General features: G+C 47.0%; 1 protein-coding gene across 1 annotated transcript in view; it reads right to left on the bottom strand.

Moving 5' to 3' along the window:
* SRRM4 (serine/arginine repetitive matrix 4) overlaps positions 1–22,205 on the bottom strand; it is a 218,126-nt gene that overhangs the window by 1,154 nt on the left and 194,767 nt on the right. The window contains exons 8-12 of the mRNA XM_077835343.1: positions 18,246–18,422; positions 15,964–16,126; positions 5,865–6,202; positions 3,592–3,813; positions 3,109–3,219 (exon numbers count right to left, since the gene is read on the bottom strand). Coding sequence (XP_077691469.1) covers positions 3,109–3,219; positions 3,592–3,813; positions 5,865–6,202; positions 15,964–16,126; positions 18,246–18,422 — 1,011 coding nt within the window. The remainder of the gene's footprint in view (positions 1–3,108; positions 3,220–3,591; positions 3,814–5,864; positions 6,203–15,963; positions 16,127–18,245; positions 18,423–22,205) is intronic.

Raw genomic sequence — 22,205 nt, 5'->3', positions numbered from 1 at the left:
TTTAGCAGACCAGACTGTGCCTCGGTCCCGAGTGTGTTTTGCTAAGTATTCAAAGCACAAAAGTCTCAGGGTATTTGGCAGGTCCAATGCACTCGTCGGCTAAGAGCTATCGTCTACATTAACATTGGTTTCTGGGCAGGTGTTAATCTGCTTTATTTGCCATCGCCCTGCGGATTTGCTACTCTTTTGTCAGTGTTGAAAATAACTGGCCTTAACATAGGAAACGGAAGCTTGGGGTGGGAGGAATTTGACCAGGGCACAGACCGTGGCCGCTGTGCTGGCTCTGGGATGTCACTCGTGGCAGTGAATGGAGGCTGCTAAGGATCAGGGGAGGCCCTGGAGCTGGTGCATACCCAGTCACAGCACTTGGCTCTGCAGACGATCTCAAGCTGCAGAGCAGCCCAGTGGTGCTGGAACACTTTTCAGAGTGGGGGTGCTGTGCCCCCCTTCCCCCTGTCTGTGCCCCACTAGAGCTGGGGCCGGGAGCAGGGCCGTGGCTCCGGGAGGTGGGAACGCAGACAGGGATAAGGGGGCCGAGGCTGGGGCCACAGCTGGGGGAAGGTGCAGAGTCCCACGTGTGGGACCCCCGGGTGCAGGGCCGGCAGCCGGGACCCCTAGGCGCAGGGCCGGGAGTGGAGCCCCACGTAAAACCTGGGGGTGCTGCAGTGCCCCCACAGCCTTAGTTCCAGCACCTATGGAGCAGCCACCAGGCAGCCCAGGTCAAGCTGCAGTAAACTGAGGCTGCTCCACCTTTCATTCGGGGCCATTTCTTCCCCTGTAGCAGCCTGGAGCCAGAGTGGGGCCTGCTCCCTCCTCCTGGGCTGGCCCCTCTGTGTTGCATCTCTCAGGAGCCAGCAGCGGATCTAGGCCTGGGACATCAGAGTTATCCTGATTTCCTACTGAGAAGTCATTATGTGGCTAAACAACCGGCTTGAAACATCTGGGAGCCCCCGGACCAAATCCTGGCCAGGCTGGCTCCAAGTTCCCCATAGAACTGACACAAGCCCTGCATGCCGGGGTTAAGGTTTCATGGCCCACACCAAACACTGGGCAGTCCTCATCAATAGAGTCACAACCCCGAGCCCAATTTGAGCCTGTTTAGGGCCTTACTGTACAATCTGTATTTTGATGATACAACAGGATGGAACTGGGCAGCCTCACTGAGTTTCACTTGGCACAACTGGATTAACTCTGGGACATCGGTCTGACTTGCTTTCTTTAAATGGTGATAAAGGCCCCATCCCTGCTACAGAGGCAGCTGCCATTTAGTGCTCAGAGGTAGCCAGGTACACAGGAGACACCCACAGTGCTCTCTCTCATAGAGACCTAACTTTTGTTCTTTCTTGCCTGAGCCTTGCTACAAAACGAAGGTCACTCTGCCTGACAGGGATTGGTGACTCTATGGATGGACCGGAGAGAACACATTCCCCCCAGAAGCACAAAATAAACCTTGGGGTATGAACCCACATACAGTGAAGCTGAGGAAATGGTTCCCATAACACCCTGAAGCCCTGAAAGAACAACCCCCTGAGTTTCATCCAGCTTGAATTCCATGTCGTTTGCTGCATGACCTTGAGAGCTGAGTTACTGTCTGCTCTGCCTGGCGGGTAGCGATTGTGTGGCACTCATCGTGAGAGCAGGGGTTTGCCCTAGTGTCCTTACCCCAAATTTCCACTCCTCCCATTGTGGTGCTTCAGCTGCCACCTTCCACCCCAGAGCTGGCTGCATTTCAGTGGAGCAATTTCCATCTATATAAATCGTAAGGCACCCTGAAACCCAGGAGGATGAAAAGCACTAGTAAACGTTTTAAGTACTGGATCAGCACTTCCCTGTGGTAACTGCACTGACCCCCAGTGCTCAATCTGGATGATCGGCCTTTATCTTACCCTTGGACAATCCTGCTTCTGCATTCCTGGCGTGGGTCGTGCATAAGTCCTTTAGACCAACGCCAAGCTGCTTCTGTGGCTCTCTGCTAGGTTATTTGGGCCAGGAAGGCCCATGGCTAAGAGCACCTTTATTAACTGAAGCAATCTGCAACCTTTCACATGATCAGGGAGAGCTTGTTTTAAGCCAGGCTAACCTCACACTGTCTGAAATATGGGAACGCAGAGTAGAAGTGAGCAACAGGCCTAAATGGCAACAAGTCTTTTTGTAAGAAAGCCACCGTTGATTCCTTCTACAATGGGGCTGGGCAGGTGGCTGTTAGCGTGGCTGCTGGTGCTGCTGCTGGCTTGTTCTCTAAATAGGGCACTTTACCAAGTCAGACAATCTCTGCGACACACACTGAGGGGCATTTCAGTGAGCCCCAGCGTTCCCTTCAAAATCCCAGCTGCTAAATGCTGCAAATTGGAGATTTTGTGTTTTTCTGCTTCAAGAAAATCCTTCTCTGACAATGGCTCAAGCCCTCCAAGAGGCCTGTGGGTTGGCATCGCCAAACCTGCCACGTATCATGAGACACAGACTGCGTGTAGTGCCGGCCCTTTGTGTCTGGGGTGAGCCACAGCACTGGACCGATTAGCTCTCTGAAAGGGTTCAGAGTGAAGACAGCACATCTCACCAGGCCTTACCCATCCAATTCCACATACATTGCACAAGGGGTTAGTCCCTCAAAGCCCTGAATAAGTAGTCTCTCTCTCCCTATCACCCCCTTCAACAGCTGCTTAATGGGGACCTTTCCGCTGTCTGTTCCCAGGGTGAACCAAGGAACGGAGGGCAGTCTAGGAGGGAAGGCCTCGGTTGCAGAAATCCACATTGGATGACCCTGAGTCTTGCCACCTTCAGTTCGTCTCGTTGCTCTGGAATCAGTGTCAGCAAAAGCAGCTGACAACATGGATGGAGATATGCCATAAGCAACGAGAGCTGGAACGTACAGATCGAAACATGCCTCGATCCAGGGGCTAGTAAAAATGTGAGACAGCCAGATCCCCAGTGTCTCGGGGGCTCTCACACGCAACTTCATGTAAAGGTTGGGACAGTGCCATGGAAGTGCAGCGGAGAAGCTTACAGAGGGGAGTCACACACGCACTCTCGTCACAAACCCAGACTGAAGTGCCACAAAAGCAGGCGATGCCGTGCAATGGCACCATGACACACTGGGGACAGTCGTACCTGCCGGGGCTGTAGCGGGAATAACTGGGGCTCCGACGCAGTCTGGAGTTCCTGCTTCCAGGGCTTCTTTTGCAGGACTTGGATGAGTAGCTGGGGGAACGTGAATAGGACCTGGGAATAGACAAGAACCATGGAAAGGTGAATCAAACCGGAGCTCAAGTGAGAGGATTTAAGGGGCACAAGGCTCCTTTTCCAAATCTGCATTCGAGTGGCAATAAGGTCCCAAGTTTAACGATGTCAGCCCAGCCCCTGATAAATGTTCATTCAACCTGTAAGGGAATGAGCCCTGAAGATCGCCATCCACCAACAGGAACTCCACTGCCCTTCAGAGGCAATATCATTGGTACTGTCAGTACCCTCAGTCATTTCAGCATAATCCAAGCTGTATTTTCAAGGCTCTTTGGCCTATTTCTGGGACTACCAAGCACTGCGACAAATGGAACGGCCAGCGATAACACAGACAACCACGCGACGTGGCCTCACCTTTTCCCTGAGGAGCAGGATCTGCTTCGGGAGTACCTGGGCGTGGCCTTGTGATGCAACGAGCGGGAGTGGGCGGAGCGACTGGAGCCACGGGAGGACCTCCCTGTGCTGGTGTACGACACGCTGCGGGAGCACGGTCTCAGTGGGGAGCTGCGGTCCGGGAAATGTAGGGGGCTCTGCTTCTTTACCTCCGAGCAGGCGAGACACGGGGACAGGAATCCTCTGCAAACGGACATTTGAAGTTGTGGTACAGCAGAGAGCCCTGCCTCAGCGCGTACTACCGACTTTCGCTTACAGGGCCCGAATCAATGCAGGTTCCACTGTCCTATTAAATCCATTGGGTTCAACAGCGACCACGGCATGAAACCAGAGTGGGCCCAACGGTGAATCAGGCTCTACCAGATGATCAGATTTCAGTGCCAGGTTACACCTGGGTAAATCTGGAGCGACACCCCTGACTCCAGCCTTACGCTGATGGGAGAGCAGGATTCGACCCTCAGTGCCAAATTCTGCTTTCAGCTAAATGGATGCAAGCCCCACCCATGTCAATGGGAGCTGCACCCATGGGACTGAGAGCAGGAGAGTGTCTTTAGGGTAAAACATCGAGGCCTGACCCTCCTATGATCAATGTTACTGGTTTTATGCTGGTGTAACTCCACTGGGGCTAGCCCTGATTTGCCCAGATCGGAGCACAAAGTCACGCGCTCTTCACTGGGCCCTCAGAATCTGTTCACAAACAGAGCCTTGCACAAACAGAGCCTGGCATGCACTGCGGCCAACCCCTCACTGCAGTGGCCTGCAAAGCTCCATGACCCGTTTGCTGCACACCTCAGGGCAGTCAGTCAGGCTGGAGAAGAGAAGTAGGAAATGAGTGTGCAGAAGGGGAGCTGGGACGCAGTCTCCTTCGTGGGCACTGGCCTTCCTTCCCGACTCCAGCCATGGCAGCTGCCAGGCGCGGACGGTGACACTAACCCTCCTCACGAGGGGGCAAAGTCCAGGCTCCAGAGCACGTGCTCATGAGGGACCTAGGGGAAGACTCTTCCGTCCCAAGGGGCCGCTGGACAAAGGCAGCTACTGCAGGGAACGGGGGAGCTACCGATGCTGCCACCCACCTCTCCACGGGCCTTGTGCAACTGTGGTGAGCACAGCCTCACTTGCCATTGCCCCACTGCTCCCCCCTGTGGTCCAGTGCAGTGAGCCACTGGGCTCATCCTTCGCGGACAGGTCACTGCTTAGCGCTCCCCACATGGGGGAAACACAGCATTTCTGCTGTGTCTTAGGCCTGAGGCAGCTATGCCAGCATTTGGCCAAGTGAATCAGGCCAGAGGAGCGAGCCGACTGGAAAGCTTTAATTTAAATGCATATAGCTCTGCTTCCCAAACATGAGTAGCTACAAGAAAGACAGGGCAGTCTGTAACAATTCCATCCAGCCTTTAGAAGTTTGCCTAAATGTGCTAGTGACCTTTCCTGCTTTTTTGCTACAAGGTCACAACAAGTCAATGAGAGATGAGCTCAAGCCACATCTAGATCCAGATTGTGAGGGCCCCAGTGTTTGGATCTAGGTCTTTGATTCATGCCTGCATCCGGAGCCAAGTGGATCTAGACTGTTCTCAGTGGTAGCGGATGACGGAACAAGGAGTAATGGTCTCAAGTTGCAGTGGGGGAGGTTTAGGTTGGATATTAGGAAAAACTTTTTCACTAGGGGGGTGGTGAAACACTGGAATGCGTTATCTAGGGAGGTGGTGGAATCTCCTTCCTTAGATATTTTTAAGGTCAGGCTTGACAAAGCCCTGGCTGGGATGATTTAGTTGGGGATTGGTCCTGCTTTGAGCAGGGAGTTGGACTAGATGACCTCCTGAGGTCCCTTCCAACCCTGATATTCTATGATTCTATGATTCTCTTCTGAATGACCCTGCAGGGAGAGGCTGGGGCTGGTGCATGTGGAGGCTAAGGGATGAGGAGAAGATTGAATGGATTAAAATTAGCATAATCAAATCTCCTTCGTGGCATAAACTGAGTGCCAAAGGGGTCAGGAAGGAATTCCACACACACAGCAACATTGCCCAGGTACATTATGTGTTGTTTTTCACTTTCCTTTGAAGCCACTATTGGAGTTGGGATGCCAGACTTGCTGGACCTGAATTATGGCTAGCCACCTAGGGAAGAGAAATACATTCCTATCGGCTCATCACCTGCAACAGTCAAGTGAGCAGAAGACACGGAGTCATTCCAGGAATAGATATAGCAAACACCAACTATTGGCAATCACTTACCTTTGATCCTGTCCCTTGTCATCTGGAGAGAGATTTTCCAAAGTTGTTCCCTTGCTCTGGGAAAAACAACTGGTGAAGGAATTTCCTGAATCAGAGCTGTTATCGCTGTTGGCCAATTTGGGCTTCCCAGGTGAGAAGGCACGGCCAAAGCCATTGTGGGCTAGGCTTCTTTTCTCCTGGCTGTCCTTTGGCCTGGCTGAGCTTTTCTGAGTGGAGGGAGGGGAGGAAGTATCGTTTCCTGAGTCAGATTCATGGGCCCCTCCATTCCGACTGGCTAGGTTGCCAAGCGGGCTGTCTGTTTTGGTAAAGAGGTCAGCAGATGACCCCGACTGAGAGATCTGAAAGCAAAAAAGCCATTTGGCGTTGTTTGAACTTTAAAATTTTTTGTTGTTGTTTTATATTGTCTGACTTTTTTTTTTAAATAAACCAAGAAATTTTACCGTCATGATGCACTGTAACAAAAGGAAAGAAAGAAACAAAGAAAGAAGCTAAAAAACAAAAGTACATATCCCTGAAAAAAACCACAGAAAGAAGAAACTTCTTTTCCCCCTAACATGATAACTGGAAGATTTAGACATCATGCAAAGAGTATTAGCATGCGATCCATGTTGAACAAAAGTTTTTTTTTAAAAAAAGGGAAACAAAAGAATAAATAAATACAAAAAAAAAATCAAACAGAAAAAAGAAACAAACAAACAAAAAAACCTAACAACCCTTATTTAACCTAAAAGGTGGGGTAGGGGAAAGAAACAGGAATACATACTCATTGGAAATAAATAAAAAATGGAACAAAATTCTAAATGATCGACTTTTTGTTTTAGTTTCCTTAATAAGGAGACTCAAATGTCACAAAAAAGGTCTTTATGTACAAAGGAAAAATTGGCAAACAAACAAGTTTAGCACTTTGAAACTCAAAAAAGAAAAAAAGTGGGGGGTAGGGTGGGAATAAAAAGAAAAAAACCCAGAAAAATTAAAATCCCTCTGGAAATAAAAGGAATACAGATATTTCTTTGTGTGCTTTTTTTCCCCCTGTAGAAGGTATAGCTAATGCTCTCTAGTGACCTCTAATAAAGTCCCTAGTGTCTTGCGGATAGCATCCACTTACCAATCAAGAATTCCTCCTTTAGTAGGTAAGGTGTAAGAAAAAGGGAAGAGCGGGCAACGTAAGTCCATCATTAGAGTCTCAAATTACAAGAAAAAACATAAACCCTCTCTTCAAATCCTCACCGTCAATTGTTTGATTCTTTTCTATTTAAATTTCAAGACTTTTTTGTTTTGTTTTTAATCATGTTGTTTAGTAAATTCCTCTAGGTTGATTATTTGGGATGACAAGTCACTGATTTAAATAAATCCCCATTGATTTCATGCTGGCCCACAGATACACTGAAGTTCAAAAAAACAAAATAAAATTGAGAAAAATCTAAAAAAAGGAAGGAAGGAAGGAAGGAAGGGAAAATATTTTCCCTGTGGTGTGTTAGAGAAAGGCTGGGGGAAAACAAAGACTTTGATCCTGCAATCTGATCTGTATGGGTAAAGCCCTAAGGCCACAGACAGCCTCACTGATTTCAATGGACCTGCATGCTGGCAGACCTCCGCACCTGTGCAGAATCCCAATGACATCAATGGAGTCTTTGTAGGGTCCAGGGTCCACATGCATGGGTCTGATTGCAGGGTCAGGGCCAAAATTCTATGGCTGTCAGATGGAACCCTGAAAATCTCTTTAAGGACTTGATCTATGTCCCACTGAATTCTAGGGTTGCCAACCCTCCAGGATTGACCTGTCGTCTCCAGGAATTAAAGATTAATCTTTAATTAAAGATTATGTCAAGTGATGAAACCTCCAGGAATACACCCAAACAAAACTGGCAACCCTACTAAATTCAGTGGAACTCTTGCCATTGATGTCAGTGGGAGCTGGGCCATGTTCCCAATCAGCAGTCAGATTGGTGGCGGGTGTGGTCCAAGGACAGTATAATAAATGTGCTGTTGTTTATAAGAGGATCTCAGATGATCTTTGGTGGGATCTAATTTAATAAATAACATGGGGCCTAGTTCTGCAATGCAGACTCAGATGAGTAGCCCTTACTCATGGCAGTAACCCACTGAATGCAAATGGGCTGCATGATCAGGGCCCTTAGTGTGTTTAGCCTAAACATCTTCAATGTATATTGGCTTATTACAAATGATGCTGGGAACTACAGCTCCAGGGCCATATCCTCAACTGGTGTCAATCAGTGTTGCTCCAGAGCTGTGCTGATTCACACCACCCCCACCCGAGGATCTGGCCCTCAGTTTTTACAACATGCACCTCTATTTGGCTGATACATAAAATACTGTCCCTCGTTGCTTTGTGCAGAGGGGAGCGATACAAGCTTAATGCTGAATAAAACTAATGCGAGCAGGGCAGAAAATGCTCCTGTGCAAGGTGGCTTTCAAAGACCTGGGTGTCACTCATGACCTCTGACCATTCCCCTCACAAAGCGCATTAAATGCTCTAAGGCTATGTGCTTTTAACCGTGGCTGCAGGTCCGGTGGAACAGAGGCACGTTGCCTCGGTACGGCTCTCCACTGGGGTCAGAACAAACATGGATCCGCCAGAGGTCACAGTTCACATCGAGCTTCCCATAACACTTTCTGCAGCCAGTCAGACGGGGCCGTCTCAGGAGGCCTACCTGCTCACATCATCTAATTCCCGTCACAGTGGGTTGTTCTCTTAGTCTAATCCAAGAATTGCAAAATAGGGTGGTAGGATCTGATTCGGCGGCAGGGGCAAATCAGCTTTGCAACAATAGTAAGCTAAAATCACTGACCAATAAAGCAAAAGTGGAGTTACTGCAAAGGAAAAGCTGTCGAAACACAGCACAGGCTGATGATCCAAGCTTTGCCATGATCACTTTGCTCTCCGATAGTGCCTCGACGTGGAGGATCTCCAAGCAGGTTACAAATATTACGGAACGAAAGCTCCCATCACATTTCTAAGGGAGGTATCACCAACCCCGTTGAACAGGATGGGCTAATGAGACACAGAGAGGGGAAATGACTTGCACAAGGTTAGTGGGGGACAGAAGCCAAATCTCTCAAGTCACTGTCCAATGCTTTAGCTACTGCACCACACTCTCCATACTTGGGGTTCCGTGCTTTGGGGCAATGGTGGTCCAAACACAAAGGAGTCAATGTGATGCCTTTTATCGGACCCACACATACCTTTTGAGTAGAGCTGTTTGGAACATAGAAAGCATTTTGCACAGAACAGAAATTTCCCAGCAAAGAAATGCTCCCATCTTCCATCAGAGGAGTTCCCCAGAATTAGTGATGAATGCAGATGCTGTATAGGAGATTTCACCACTGACTCCAGTGGGAGCAGTCAGGCCCATCATGGGTTGGAAAAGGAACCCATTGGCCCCCAAATATTGTGTGTGAAAATAACCTAGCTGTTGGTCCCCAAATGATATCACATGATCATTATTTACTGTTCATATTAACGCAGGTTGGGATTTTCAACAGAGTCATGTCCAGTTCCATTGAATTGGCATCAACCCTTAGGCTCATTGGAAAGCAAACAGGGCCTGAAAACCCTGCGAGAACTGGGGTTTCACTACGTTAGTTGCTGGCAAAAAACACAGTGATTTTCCTTCTCGCCCATTTCCTACCTCAAGAGATGGGGAAGCTAGTTGAGATCATTCATTATGGGGATCTGGAATATAGACTGGAATATGCTGCCAGATTTGTTTTAAGAATGATTAGTATTTGGATCTGAACCCAGGTTTAGATTTGTCTGGCTTTTGACACCCCAGCCCCTATATTTATTTTTAATTTAGAGCAAAGGTTCATAAAAATAAAATTCAAGCTATTCTACGAATACACAGGTAAGGAATCTTTGGATAAATTGCAAAGTGTCAGAAAATCTTGGGTTTGGACTCGTCCAGCATCGATGCTGAAGGATTCTGGCTGATTCTGCAGGTACAAACGTCTGTCCTTCCCCTCACCCCATCAATGTCCTAAAAATTAAAGATCCTTCTTCTCTCTGCCAGGAAACCCATTAAATGTTTCTTTGCTCCCAGCATTTCCAAAGTAGCTCCCTTAGGGTGCCTGTAAGAACTGGGACATTTGCTTTTGTTTCAGCTTTGCTAAGGTTTGGCTTGGGAGTGGTCATTGTTCTCCGTATACTGCAAGGTCATTTAATAATTTGAGAGTAAATACATACCCCCTTAGGCCTCAGTTCAGCACAGCACTTCAGAATGCAATCAAGCCCCACTGAAGTCAACTGGACTTAAATATATGCTGAACTTTAAGCACGTGCTAAAAAGTTTCGTTAAATCTTCTTTTCTTCCCCTTGCAAATTCCATTTCTTGTGCCAACATTTTAAAAATTAAGTTAACTCTTGAAATTTTATGTCCACATTGAGAAGAGATATGGGATCCTGATTCTCCCCCCTTTGACCTTTCCTATCTTCCTGCCCAATTCCTCCTCCTTGCCCTATTCAAATGTCCAATAACATTTCCAGAGGCGATGACACAATCATTGCACCCCTGACACCCAGCCCTAACGAGCCAAATCCCATGGTCCTTGCTCAATTTTGATTCCATGGGACGTTTTGCCTGAGTAAAGACCTCAGGTTTTGGCTAGCGATGCTGTTGACCCTTCATAAGTGCCTGGGACTTGCGTGCTATACCCAGCTCAGTCATCCATTGCGTTAACCTAGTCCCTGTACCAGCAATACTGAGCTAAGAGGAAACATGAGGAAACACATGCCCAGCGCTGCATATTTCACATCCGAAGGCCAGAGGGCCTGGCCTGGTGTAATAGCAGGTAGTCAGGGAGTGGAGAACAGCTGTCTATTCCCTCCTCCCCCAACATTAGTGACAACCAGGATGGAACTAATTGGAAGGACTTCCACTGTTTCTGAGACAGCTGGCACAAAATTCAACCCTGAGCCAAAGGACCAGCATCTGCATCACTTCAGCCCTCAAAATAGGACTTACGAGGGGTGTACTTGGTGAACAGTCCTTTTGCTGCCCTCCGCTCTGGGGTGAAATTTACCACTGATCACCCCTAGTCTCCCTCCTTTTGCTGCTTGTGAAGAAGCATCAGCCATATGAACTATACACCAAACACCATATTTGAAACACTGTACAGAGTTCAAGTGAATTCTAATGGTCTTTTTTTTTGGGCGGGGGGGGGGGGGGGCATGTTTTAAAGTGCCTAGTCTTTTATGGCCTTAATTTGCTCTGTGTGAACATTAGGATCTCCCCCTCCCCCCCTCCTGCCTTCCCAACTTCTAATAAGTAATTAAATAACCTCAGGAGACTTCGCTTCCGTTAGCTTTGGCTGTGGGAATCTAGGGTTGCCCTTGAGGGAACCAGCATACTTATTTATTGTTTTTCTGTTTCAAATCATTATTTAATCAAAATGAAGGGCGGGAAATAAAGAGGCCCTCACTTACACTTCAGAATTTAATTTCTACTGAAATCCTACATCAAGAGACCACATGGCCTACTAGATTACAAAAATACAATCACTAAGAGTATTCCAATTAAACTGAACAAGTCCATTTACTGTGCTACAAATAGCCCCGTGGAGAGATATGGCTATACATTTTCTCAGCCATATGGGGAATGAGATCTTGCCATGAGTAGCTCTGCATGGCACGGCTTATAGTTGGAGGATTTCTTTCCTGGGTCTATGTCTTTTGTAAAACTCATTTCAAAGTAGCATTAATTTCTTTTTTTAGGAAGTGCCTAATCTTCTTCTTCTTGGCATGCTAATAATGAAAGGAATAAAGCATGTGTGACAATGACCCCATCGAGTCTTGCTATTCATTATGGCAGCAGGTTATACAGTCGGCACAGACTGCTGATGAGCTTCTGGAATTGGAAGTGCCACTGCTGACAGGAGTCACTTGGGAGAAAGGGGCCATGTGCTCAGCAAGCTTTTAGGGAGATACTGTATTACTGATTTCTGGGCCAGACCCTTAGCTGGGGTAAACTGGCATGAGTCCCTTGGCTTTAATGGAGTGCTGCTGATTTACCCCAGCTGTGGATCTGGCCCTCTCAGTTTAAGCCCCGTTAAAGTGAATGGCTCTGTATAAAAATACCGATGCATGGAAATAAGATACAACCGCAAAAGGCCCAACCCTCTATTCCCGACTCAAGCAAAACTCAAAGAAAGCATCTGCTGTGATTTTGAGGAGAGCTTTGCCTGCACAGAGAGCATAGGATTGGGTCCTTGGTACAATAAAGGCTAGGCTGAGTCTATTAAAATGATGCCAGACACCTATCATATGCAAGAAGAGAGGGATATCACAGTGAGGCGCGTTTATCGCTGCACTTGCTGTTTGCTGCTGGATGTCTGTCTGCACTCCCATATGGCCTATATCAGACTGGAGTGGGAGTTTCCAGCTGAGTCCAAAGTGAACATTTGTTGGCCTTGCGAAATCTCATCAGCCTACATGGTTGGAAACAAATGCTCTGGAGAGGCTCTGAATGGAAACAGCCGGGGGTGTTGCAGACCGGGTTTGAGGTGCATTGGCAGAGCAGTAGCGCACGCCCACCCTCTGCTGGACTCCAGCTAGTGCTCTCCGCTTGGTCTCAAATATGCCCAGGTCAGTCAGACTGCTCCATCCTGACTTCAGCCCCAAGCAGTGCTGGGATTTTGGCACCGTGCAGGTCTCAGGCTGGGACCAAAAAATAGAAACCAGAATCTGCATATTTAGATATGCAAATAACCCAAGCATTTTTTTTTTTTAACTTTTTACCCTTGAACTTTAAGGAGAATGTTTATCGCGTTACATGCTGCTGGGGTGTTAAAAGAAACTCCTTCCCTACTTAAAACCAAAAATGAGGGCTGGAAAACATGGAACAACTTGCAGTCAAAACCAACCCCCCTTGCAAGGCTTCTGAAACCCTCCCAGCTCATACAGAGACACTCTTTGGCTTGGCTGGCACTTCCCCTCCTTCATCTTCATGTTAGCACAGAAATAATTAGCGCTGCTTGAAATAACTGTACCCCAAACCTCCCTATGGGCTCGCAAAAAATTTGGCTCAAGACTATGTTTGTTCTAGCTGCTGATAAAAGGCGTGTCAGTGGAAGTCAGGGGGCTGGAGAGTGGTATCTGTGTCCTGTCTGCTGCACTCATCTTCATCAGACACAACAAAGGCAATTAGATTCATATCCTACAGGTATTTATATTGTTCAGTTCAGCTAAGACTTCCTAAAAGCACAGCAGCCTGAAATATCTCTGTATCAGTGTGGAGTAAAACAGCGGCAGCAGGTTAGGGGGCTTGTTATTCCTCTGTTTAAAAATAGATACTGCACATTACCCTCAGTTTCTCAGTGCACCGAGGGGTAGCCATGTAATCCGGCTCTGAGTAGGTTTCCATTGTGGCTGCTTGTTATTAATTGTTCAGCAGAGAGAAAATAGAGGAAGAGGCTAGGAAATTTATTACAGAAAAGCAAAGAAGCATGAAATTATTGGTTGTCTTCCTGTATGTGTGCTCATCCACGTGTATATAAGTGAGAGACAGAGAGACAGAGAGATGCAATGGATAGCACGATGTGTTTTTTTCTAATGATTTACAGATAGAGCTGGTTACAAAATGGTTTTCTTCTTTGTGGAAAATACCAATGAAAAAGAAAAAAAATAATTCATGTCACTCCTCCCCCCGAAATAAAATGTCAACTTTTTTCTTTTGGGGGAGGAAGGGGGAGACGGACAGAAAAAGAAGGGAGGAACCTCAAAAAAAAACTTATGGCCAAAACCAAAACACTTAGATTCACAAATGCTGCTGCAGTGGCTCATGGGAGTTGCCGTTTGGGCTCTCATGCTTGCATTCTCAACTATGGGCCCGGCTTCCTAGTCAGATGACATCTCCCATCATGCATCACAATCTCCCCTCTGGCTGCGCTGCCATGATGCATCATGGGAGATATAGTCTGACTTGGGAATCCAACCCACAGAGGACAATGGGTGGTATGAAGCAATGAAACTACAACCCCCATGAAGGACCATGGCAGCATTGCTGTATCAAAATGTTTTGGTTTTTCAGCTTAGGTTTTCAGATGTCCAGTTTTTCAACAAATAGTCAAAATTTTCTACAAAAAGCAGATATATTTTATGCAAAATTTAATGTAGTTAAAAACCCAAATTTCCAAAAAAACCCCAAAAACCCAAAAACTCTTTTTGATGGAAAAATATTCAACCTGCTATAGACCTGACTACTTTAATTCACAAAAGGCAGAGTGAAACCACAAAATAGGTGTATCTGGTCATTCCTAATGCATGAGATTAATGTTTATTCATCTTTACATTCTCAGTTATTCTTTACACGATCTTTAAGGCCCTTATTCATGAAAAGTGTCCCTGTTCAGGACAATACTGAAGCATGTACTTAACTTCAAGCAGGTGCTGTAAGTGCTTTCCTGAATCATGGCCCAAGTGTGTATATTTTTCTTTGGGATGAGGGAGAACACTGACAGATTGCATACTAAATATACTGATACATTTTTGTTATCAGAATATTTGCTCGTTAGTAGGCTAAAATAGAAAGAATATAGATGTCCCGATGACTTATATTCCTCACCCATAACCTGCAGCTATATCTAGAAACACACTGAGGCTGATATTTATCTGCCTTGTGTGGTCACTTACACCTATGCAAAGGGAGTGCAGAGTGCACCTACCATGCTCTATCTTAGATCGTCTTTAGAGGTTTCAAAATTGTTGTAGTTATTATCCTTTGTGGCAGTTGGTCTCATGAGGGAGCCTGGCTTTGGAGACAGAGAACTAGAAAAAATAGTACCAATTAAGGTCATTTTTAAACTCTCTAAAAGATTTCTTGAAGAGTTTGTCTGTAAAATAAGTGACTTATACAGAAAACATGATGGTACGATGCAATGTAACAGTTTGACTGGCCATCCTTTGGGATGAGCTATTAACGCTTTCAGTTTCACCACTCACCAGTGATGCAGCCATCCGAAATTTCACGCCAATAAAAACTTCACAGCTCACCATTCCGTGACATATCTCTCTCTCTGCATATGTGTGTGTATCACACACACACACACAGGTGTGTGCACATGTATATGCAGCTGTTTCTAAAATAACACACACACAGATTCTCCTCTCACCGATGTTGGTTTTACATCGGTGTAGCTATTGAGTCCAGTCATGTTAGTCCTGATTTACATCTGCTGTATAAGTGAGAGAATTGGGCCTATAATATATACAAGTATGGTGGCTCGGAGGGCTTAGTGCTGTGTTCAGACCCATCCCTTATACTGTACATGCGCAGGCCTGATTCCTCACTGGGTTGCACCTTGTGTAGCAGTTTATCTCTGTGCAAAGTGAGTTCATACCGATATCTGGCAGCCCTTTACACCTGTTTCGCACAGTGCTGCACAAGGCGCAGTGTGGTGGAGAATCAGGTCCTTATTTAATTCTCTCTTTCTCTCTCTCTCTCTCGACGAAGACAGGATCTAGGACACGGATTATATTCTCTCTCTATCTATCCCAAAAGATACCCCAAGACATTGGGCCTGACTCTACCCTCCACACACAGCCGCCGTTCCTATCAAGAGGAGCTGCCTACAAGCTCAGAATTTGGCTCTTCGGTTGGTCAGCAAAGAGGAGCGATGATCTGAAAAGAATCCCGAAAGTCAACAAACATCCCCTGCCAAGAATCCCCAACTCATTCAATGTAAATGTTTCTTTCATATACGTTTGGCTCTCTTGATCCCCCCCGAAGGACTAAGCCACTGGGCACAAAGACCAGCGAATATAAGTTCACATCCAGCTGAGCAATGACTGCATAACAAACACTTCCCCGTAAAATACCATCACTGGAGGCTGCTTTTTTGTTAAATGTCCCTTATTCATTATTCATAGACTAAAGGCTTATCCTGCCCCACCCCCAGTGTGTAAGCGCTGAGGGAAAGGAATGACTTTTAATATGTTGGAGAACAGCACCATCAATAAATAATATAGTTTTAAACCAACTTTGTCTAACATAACTGTAATTGAGTTATAAAAATTTCATACTGGATTTTTCCCCCAAGTTTCTGTGGCTAGTCTGCTCAAGGAAGCAGAATGCAGAATACTTACTACTTCCTTAGCCGAGAGGAAGCTGTAGATCTGAAGGGTTTGGCTGGGGGAATGGCTGGCCTGACCCTCTGCAGAGATGCTTCGCTTCTCAGTGTTCTTTGAACAGTGCTGGGAGCGTCTTCGTCTTGCTTTATGGCCTTCCTCCCGAGACCTGCCTCTGTGCCTGAAGAAAGAGAAACAAAATCAAATCATGATGAATTCTGATTAGTATTATTGATTGTATTGCAGCAGTGTCCACAATGTCCCATCTTCCATGTAAGGAAGCCATTTTCTGGTTATAAACGGGACAGTCCTCTTTTAGTGTGCTTTAGTGCCCTGTCTGATACTGGGACAAACCCGGGCATAGTTTTGTCTGGTATTGGACAGAGGACACCTCTTTAAGAGTGTGCCACTCTGCACCCGCTGGCTTGACCTCAAACGCATCGTGCATGCAAGGTCACGGCAGGGGAGCAGGGTTGTGTGCACTACAAGATGGCACTCCCCCGCCTGTGTGGCATGTCTTTGAATGCGCCGTGTGTGCGAGATGATGCCGGCGGGTGTGGAAGCAGGGCAGCACACTCTTAAAAAGGTTTCTCCCACCATTCCCAGAAGCACTGGGATGCCCAGTATTCTGGGAATGTGAAAGTGGCCACCCTATCTGTTGGCTCCACATGTCGGGTGAAAGTCACTCCTGTGCAGGGAGCCAGCACCAGGCTTACAGGAGGCTGTGTGGCCTAGTGGATACAGCACGGGAGCAGGACTCAGGAGACCAGGATTCCATTCCCCACTCAGCCACTGGCCTGCTGGGTGACGTTGGGCAAGTCAGTTCCCCACCCTCAGTTTCCACATCTGTAAAATGAGGATAACAATGCTTACCTCCTTCATAAAGTGCTTTGAGATCTGCTGACTGAGGTGCTGTGTGAGAGCTAGGGGTCATTATGGGTCCACTACACATAGGTGAATTTCACCCCTTTGATTGCTGCCTTGAGGCAGGTGATACTATGGCTGGCTGCTGGAATTTGAGAGAAAAGGTGGATACTGACTCCTATTCCTATTTGAGTTTCTTAATGTTTTGAAACTGGCCGACTTGTGATGAGTTTGGACCCTGATCCAAAACCTCTGAACTTTGGAGGGGTTCAGAACCCAAACCTGGACTCAGATCCGAGTTTTACTTGGTAACAGCCTGGACGCAAATCCTGTTTCCGAACCTCCTTGCACTGTAGTGTGGGAGATGAAATCTGGATCTGACTTTTGTGGCTTGTCTCCTTCTCTATTTGGAGGGGGCTTAAAACCCAGGAGGTGACATGCCTCTGAGAGAATGCAGCCCCTGTCCACCTGCTCTAACGTGTTCCATGATCGTCTTGTCCTCACACTGCATTCCCACCTCCAGCGATCAACAACTCTTCACCAACTGCTGCCACCAAATTCCTTAAAGTATCTTCTTTGTTTTTAAAGTTGAGTATTTGTGTAAATGGCAGAGTGACCCAAGCCAGGTCTAGCGTGATCCCGTCACGCAGATCTTCCATTGCCCAGCAACCCTGGCATATACCACCACCCTCTCTGCCCGGCCCAAAACAAAGATGGCTACTCGTGTCAAAGTAGGCAGCTGTATAGTGACAATGGTAAATAGATCCACCAGGTATGAGAATCACCCATGTGCCAAGGCCTATTTTAAGGGCTTAAAAGTGGGCGTTCAGTGGTGTATAGGCCTTGGGCTGGTCATGTTGGATATGACCAGGGGGAGGTTTAGGTTGGATATTAGGAAAAACTTTTTCACTAGGAGGGTGGTGAAACACTGGAATGCGTTGCCTAGGGAGGTGGTGGAATCTCCTTCCTTAGAAGTTTTTAAGGTCAGGCTTGACAAAGCCCTGGCTGGGATGATTTAATTGGGTATGGGTCCTGCTTTTGAGCAGGGGCTTGGACTAGATGACCTCCTGAGGTCCCTTCCAACCCTGATATTCTATGATTCTATGATTCTATGTGCTTTTAGGTCACTGTCACCCTGGGAAACTAGGATGATGTTAAGCTGCCTCCCTGGCAGGATCATTGGCAGCAGGGATTGAACCTGGCACCTCTAGATCTAAAAGCATGAGCCTCTACTGCTTGAGCTAAAAAGACCCCAGCCCAACCCAGCATAACATAGTAGCAGGCTCAGCCACCTCTCTGTGTCACCTAGCCACCACCGGAGGGAGACAGAGCATCTCAGTGCATGGCGGTGTTTACACTGAGCCCACTAAGCTCATTTCAGCTGTGCCCCTGAAGCTAGGCAAAAGGAAAATCTGCTCAGCAAAGGGCACCATTACCTGCTTTGGCAGCTAGAGGAGAGGGAATCGGAGCTCTCCGAGCGAGAGTGGTACTGGCGATGGCGGTGGCGGTGGGATTTTCGTGGCCGGCTACGAGAGCTTTTGAGAGTGGAAAGAAAGCTGTTCATTAATCGAGTAGACAAAGGCGGCCCGAGATCCAGCGGATGGAAGCTGAAGCTGGCAACAGACAAAATGGAAATGAGGTGTAAATTTTTCTAAGCCGTGAGGGCTATTAGCCATTGCTTGGAGTTTACAGATCAACGCCTCGTGCCTTTCCAAGAGATAGGCCGTAGCTCACCACACGTTGCCGAGCTCGGTGCGGAACCACGGGGTGGAGTTCTACGGCCTGTGCTATGCAGGAGGTCAGACTAGAGGACAGTAACGATCCCTTCTCGCCTTAAGCTCTATGAATCTATGCATCTGCCAGGCTGGAAGAGCACATCTGATCAGCCAACATCCTTTGGGCAACTGTTAACACAAACTATTCTGCAGGCTGGGATCTCCTTATTTCTGGGCCTCCTTGTCAGCTAGTCCCATCAGCCAGGTCACTCCACATGAACCTCTCAAGGTTAGGCCCATGTCCCTTTCCACAGGGAGGGTTTATTGATAAACGGAAGATGCAAGAGAGGCTCAAAACAACACAAAATACACGGTGACGGACATCTTCCCTGCTTCCTTCAGCTGGGACGCGGAGGGACATCTTTGCCCCCCAGATAGCTCTTTCCTGGCTACTACAGAGACCTCTCGCAATAGGCTTTCCCTGAGTCTAGGTCAATCCCGTGTGCTGCCCCTGCTTAAGAGTCAGCAAGCCTTAGATCTGTCTTCTTGCAGATCATGTACTAGCTCCTAGTCATGTGCTCTGTGACCACCCAGTTTTAAAGGGACAGGCGCAGAGGGATGCACCCATATGCCCCAGGATCCAGAGGCCTGTTCCACTCCCTCTTTGCTCCATTACAGCGGTTACTGTTAGGATAAAGATATTCAGGCCTGTCTGCAAAGGCCTGTACTTTAAGAATTTAGGTGTATTCTTATCACTTGGCTAGTTATAGAGGTATAAAAGAAAGAATCAAAACCACTGCCTGCCAGTGTAAGGGCCTTCTCTTACTGTGACAGTCTGAGGCCCTGTTCTTAGGCTAAGGCCTTTGGCTAAGCAACAGAGGCAGCCATAAGCTGGGAAGCGAACGGTCACATCCTCACATTCCAAACTAGTCACACTGAAATAAGGTGCTATTGGGCTGTTAGGAATACAATCCTGTCCTGATAATGCCTATCACCTCCAGAGAAAGGGAAGTGCCTAGAAAATGTAATAGGAAACTTAGTTTGATAGCATCCTGTCTGGCAAGAACTCACTTATCAATACTGGGATGTGAAATCCTCACTTCTGTATTGTTTTGTCATTATAGTTCCCACTTTGCTATTGTTTGTCTGTATAATCTCTGTCTGGTTCTGTGATTGTTCCTGTCTGCTGTATAATTAATTTTGCTGGGTGTAAACTAATTAAGGTGGTGGGATATAATTGGTTACATAATCATGTTACAATATGTTAGGATTGGTTAGTTAAATTTCAGGAAAATGATTGGTTAAGGTATAGCTAAGCCGAACTCAAGTTTTACTATATAGTCTGCAGTCAATCAGGAAGTGAGGGGGTGGGTGTGTGGGTGGGGGAGATGGGAACAGGGAATGGGGGTGGAGAAATTGGAATCATGTTTTGCTAAAGAGGGGAGATGGGAACAGGGAATGGGGTAAGGAAATTGCAATCATGTTTTGCTAAAGGGGGCGATGGAAACAGGGAATGGGGGTGGAGAAATTGCAATCATGTTTTGCTAAAGGGGGAAATGGGAATAGGGAATGGGGGTGGGGAAATTGGAATCATATTTTGCTAAAGAGGAGAAATGGGAACAGGGAATGGGGGTAAGGAAATTGCAATCATGTTTTGCTAAAGGGGGAAATGGGAACAGGGAATGGGGGTAAGGAAATTGGAATAATGTTTTGCTGAGGGCAGGAATGGGAACAGGGACACAGGTGTAAGGCTCTGTGGTGTCAGAGCTGGGAAGGAGGACACTAAGGAAGGAAACTGGAATCATGCTTGCTGGAAGTTCACCCCAATAAACATTGAATTGTTTGCACCTTTGGACTTCGGGTATTGTTGCTCTCTGTTCATGCGAGAAGGACCAGGGAAGTAAGTGGGTGAAGGAATAAGCCCCCTAACAGTTACAATTGATTGTAACATTCTTGTTGACTGCCACTAGGGTGCACTCTGCAGTGGGCATGACAGGGGGCTTTTGGTGGCAGCTATCAGCTTCAGTGTTTGTTCCTTTCGGTGGCTGGTCAGAGCCCATATTTTTGGTGACATTTTAGGTATCTGTGAAGCCTGGATTTTTAGCCAGGAGAGGGCAGGTGCCAGCTAATGGAGATAGTGATTGTTAGCCAGGAGGGGATCGTTAGCATGGGGGCTGAGGCATGATCTAATTTTGGGGCTTTGTTATTTGACAATGTGTGTTGTTTTATTTAGAAATTCTGGATTTCTGCCCACATGTCGCACGATTGGGGTGTAATAAATCAACCTCTAATAAAACCAACAGACCATCTGCTTCAGAATTGCATCTCCCCTAATACAAAAGAATATCCCACTCAGAGCAGATTGAACACTGCAAAAGCTGCTGGTGAACATTTACTTAAACTCTCGTTGGCTGTTTGGTTTCATTGTTCTTGTACCTTATTATTATTTGCTCTGTGCTGATTTTGGCCAGTTTGACAAGTTTGGTTTTTTTGCTCACAGGAATGTTCGGGGAATGTGTTGCCAACTCATGTGATCTTATCACAACTCTCATGATATTTGGTGTTTTTCTTAAAGCCCCAGCTCCTGGAGGCATGAAATTTGGTGAGAAACTCAGCAGTCATTTAGAAACCTTTCTAACCTTGATCACTGCAGAGAAAAGCTTTGAAATGTAGCCCAACTTCAACCTAAAAAGACCTCAAAAGGCAAAGAAGAAGAACCCCACCTTGATTATTATTATTTTAAAAAAATCTCACCATTTCAAGCCAATCATGATTTGGGGGGTTTGGTTCATGACTTTTGAAGGCTTGGAGTGGGCAACAGTGAACATATGCCGCTTGTACAAAGATCTGTGTCTGTGCCTTCATGTGAAAACAAAAATACTCGCTATTCAACATTTACTATCCTTGTTAATCTTGCGTTTAAAGCTTTTGCCATCCCATCGGGGTGCAGAAATGGTACCATCTGCCTTAGGTGACCAGTCACGCACCGCAAATAATGAAGCTCCGACGCGAACATTTCCTCCTCTGTCCCAGTGAACGAGTAGCCGGCTGTGTTCTTGCCAGGAAAGGCCCACTGCAGATTGGCTCAAACCAGAGAGACTCTAGCAGTCTGGATCAAAACCCCGCTCAAGAGATCAGTGTCTGCCCTGGGGACAGCTACTGCTTGAAACCACACAGTTTCCTTCACCTGATTTATTTCAGTTCCTCTTCTTTACTTAGCGGCAGGTTCTGCCACACTTACAGTCAGTGGTGCCTTATTCCATGAGTGGGGCTATTTGTGCTGAGTATTCGATAAGGCAGGAATGTTAAAGGAGTTAAAGGAATGGGGGGAGCACGACACCCTCTCAGGCTGTGTGCATAGAGGGTGTTTCTCATTTTGGCTGGAGTGGTGTGAGCTCTCCTGAGTCAGGGGATTGCAACCTTGCCCTAAGGGAGTGTAAGCAACAGGGAGCAACATCCTGACTGTGTCACAGATTAAACATCGCAGGAAGGCATGTGATCATTCTCCTGACGCTGGGCTGTTGTGGCATGAAGTGGCATGTCTCAGAGTCAGGGGTCATTTTTGGTCTGTGCTCTGCAGTGCTGGTCACATTTCCTCTCAGCCTCCCGTCCTGAGTGCACCCCTCCTGCAAGACTGCGCTGAACCCTTTGCAGGAGTTCGGATGCCCTTTAAAGACTGAG

The sequence above is a fragment of the Eretmochelys imbricata genome, chromosome 15, assembly GCF_965152235.1.
Source record: "Eretmochelys imbricata isolate rEreImb1 chromosome 15, rEreImb1.hap1, whole genome shotgun sequence".
NCBI classification, from domain to species: domain Eukaryota; kingdom Metazoa; phylum Chordata; order Testudines; family Cheloniidae; genus Eretmochelys; species Eretmochelys imbricata.
The sequence above is the reverse complement of the archived record's forward strand: the minus strand, read 5'-3'. Positions and strand labels throughout refer to the sequence as shown.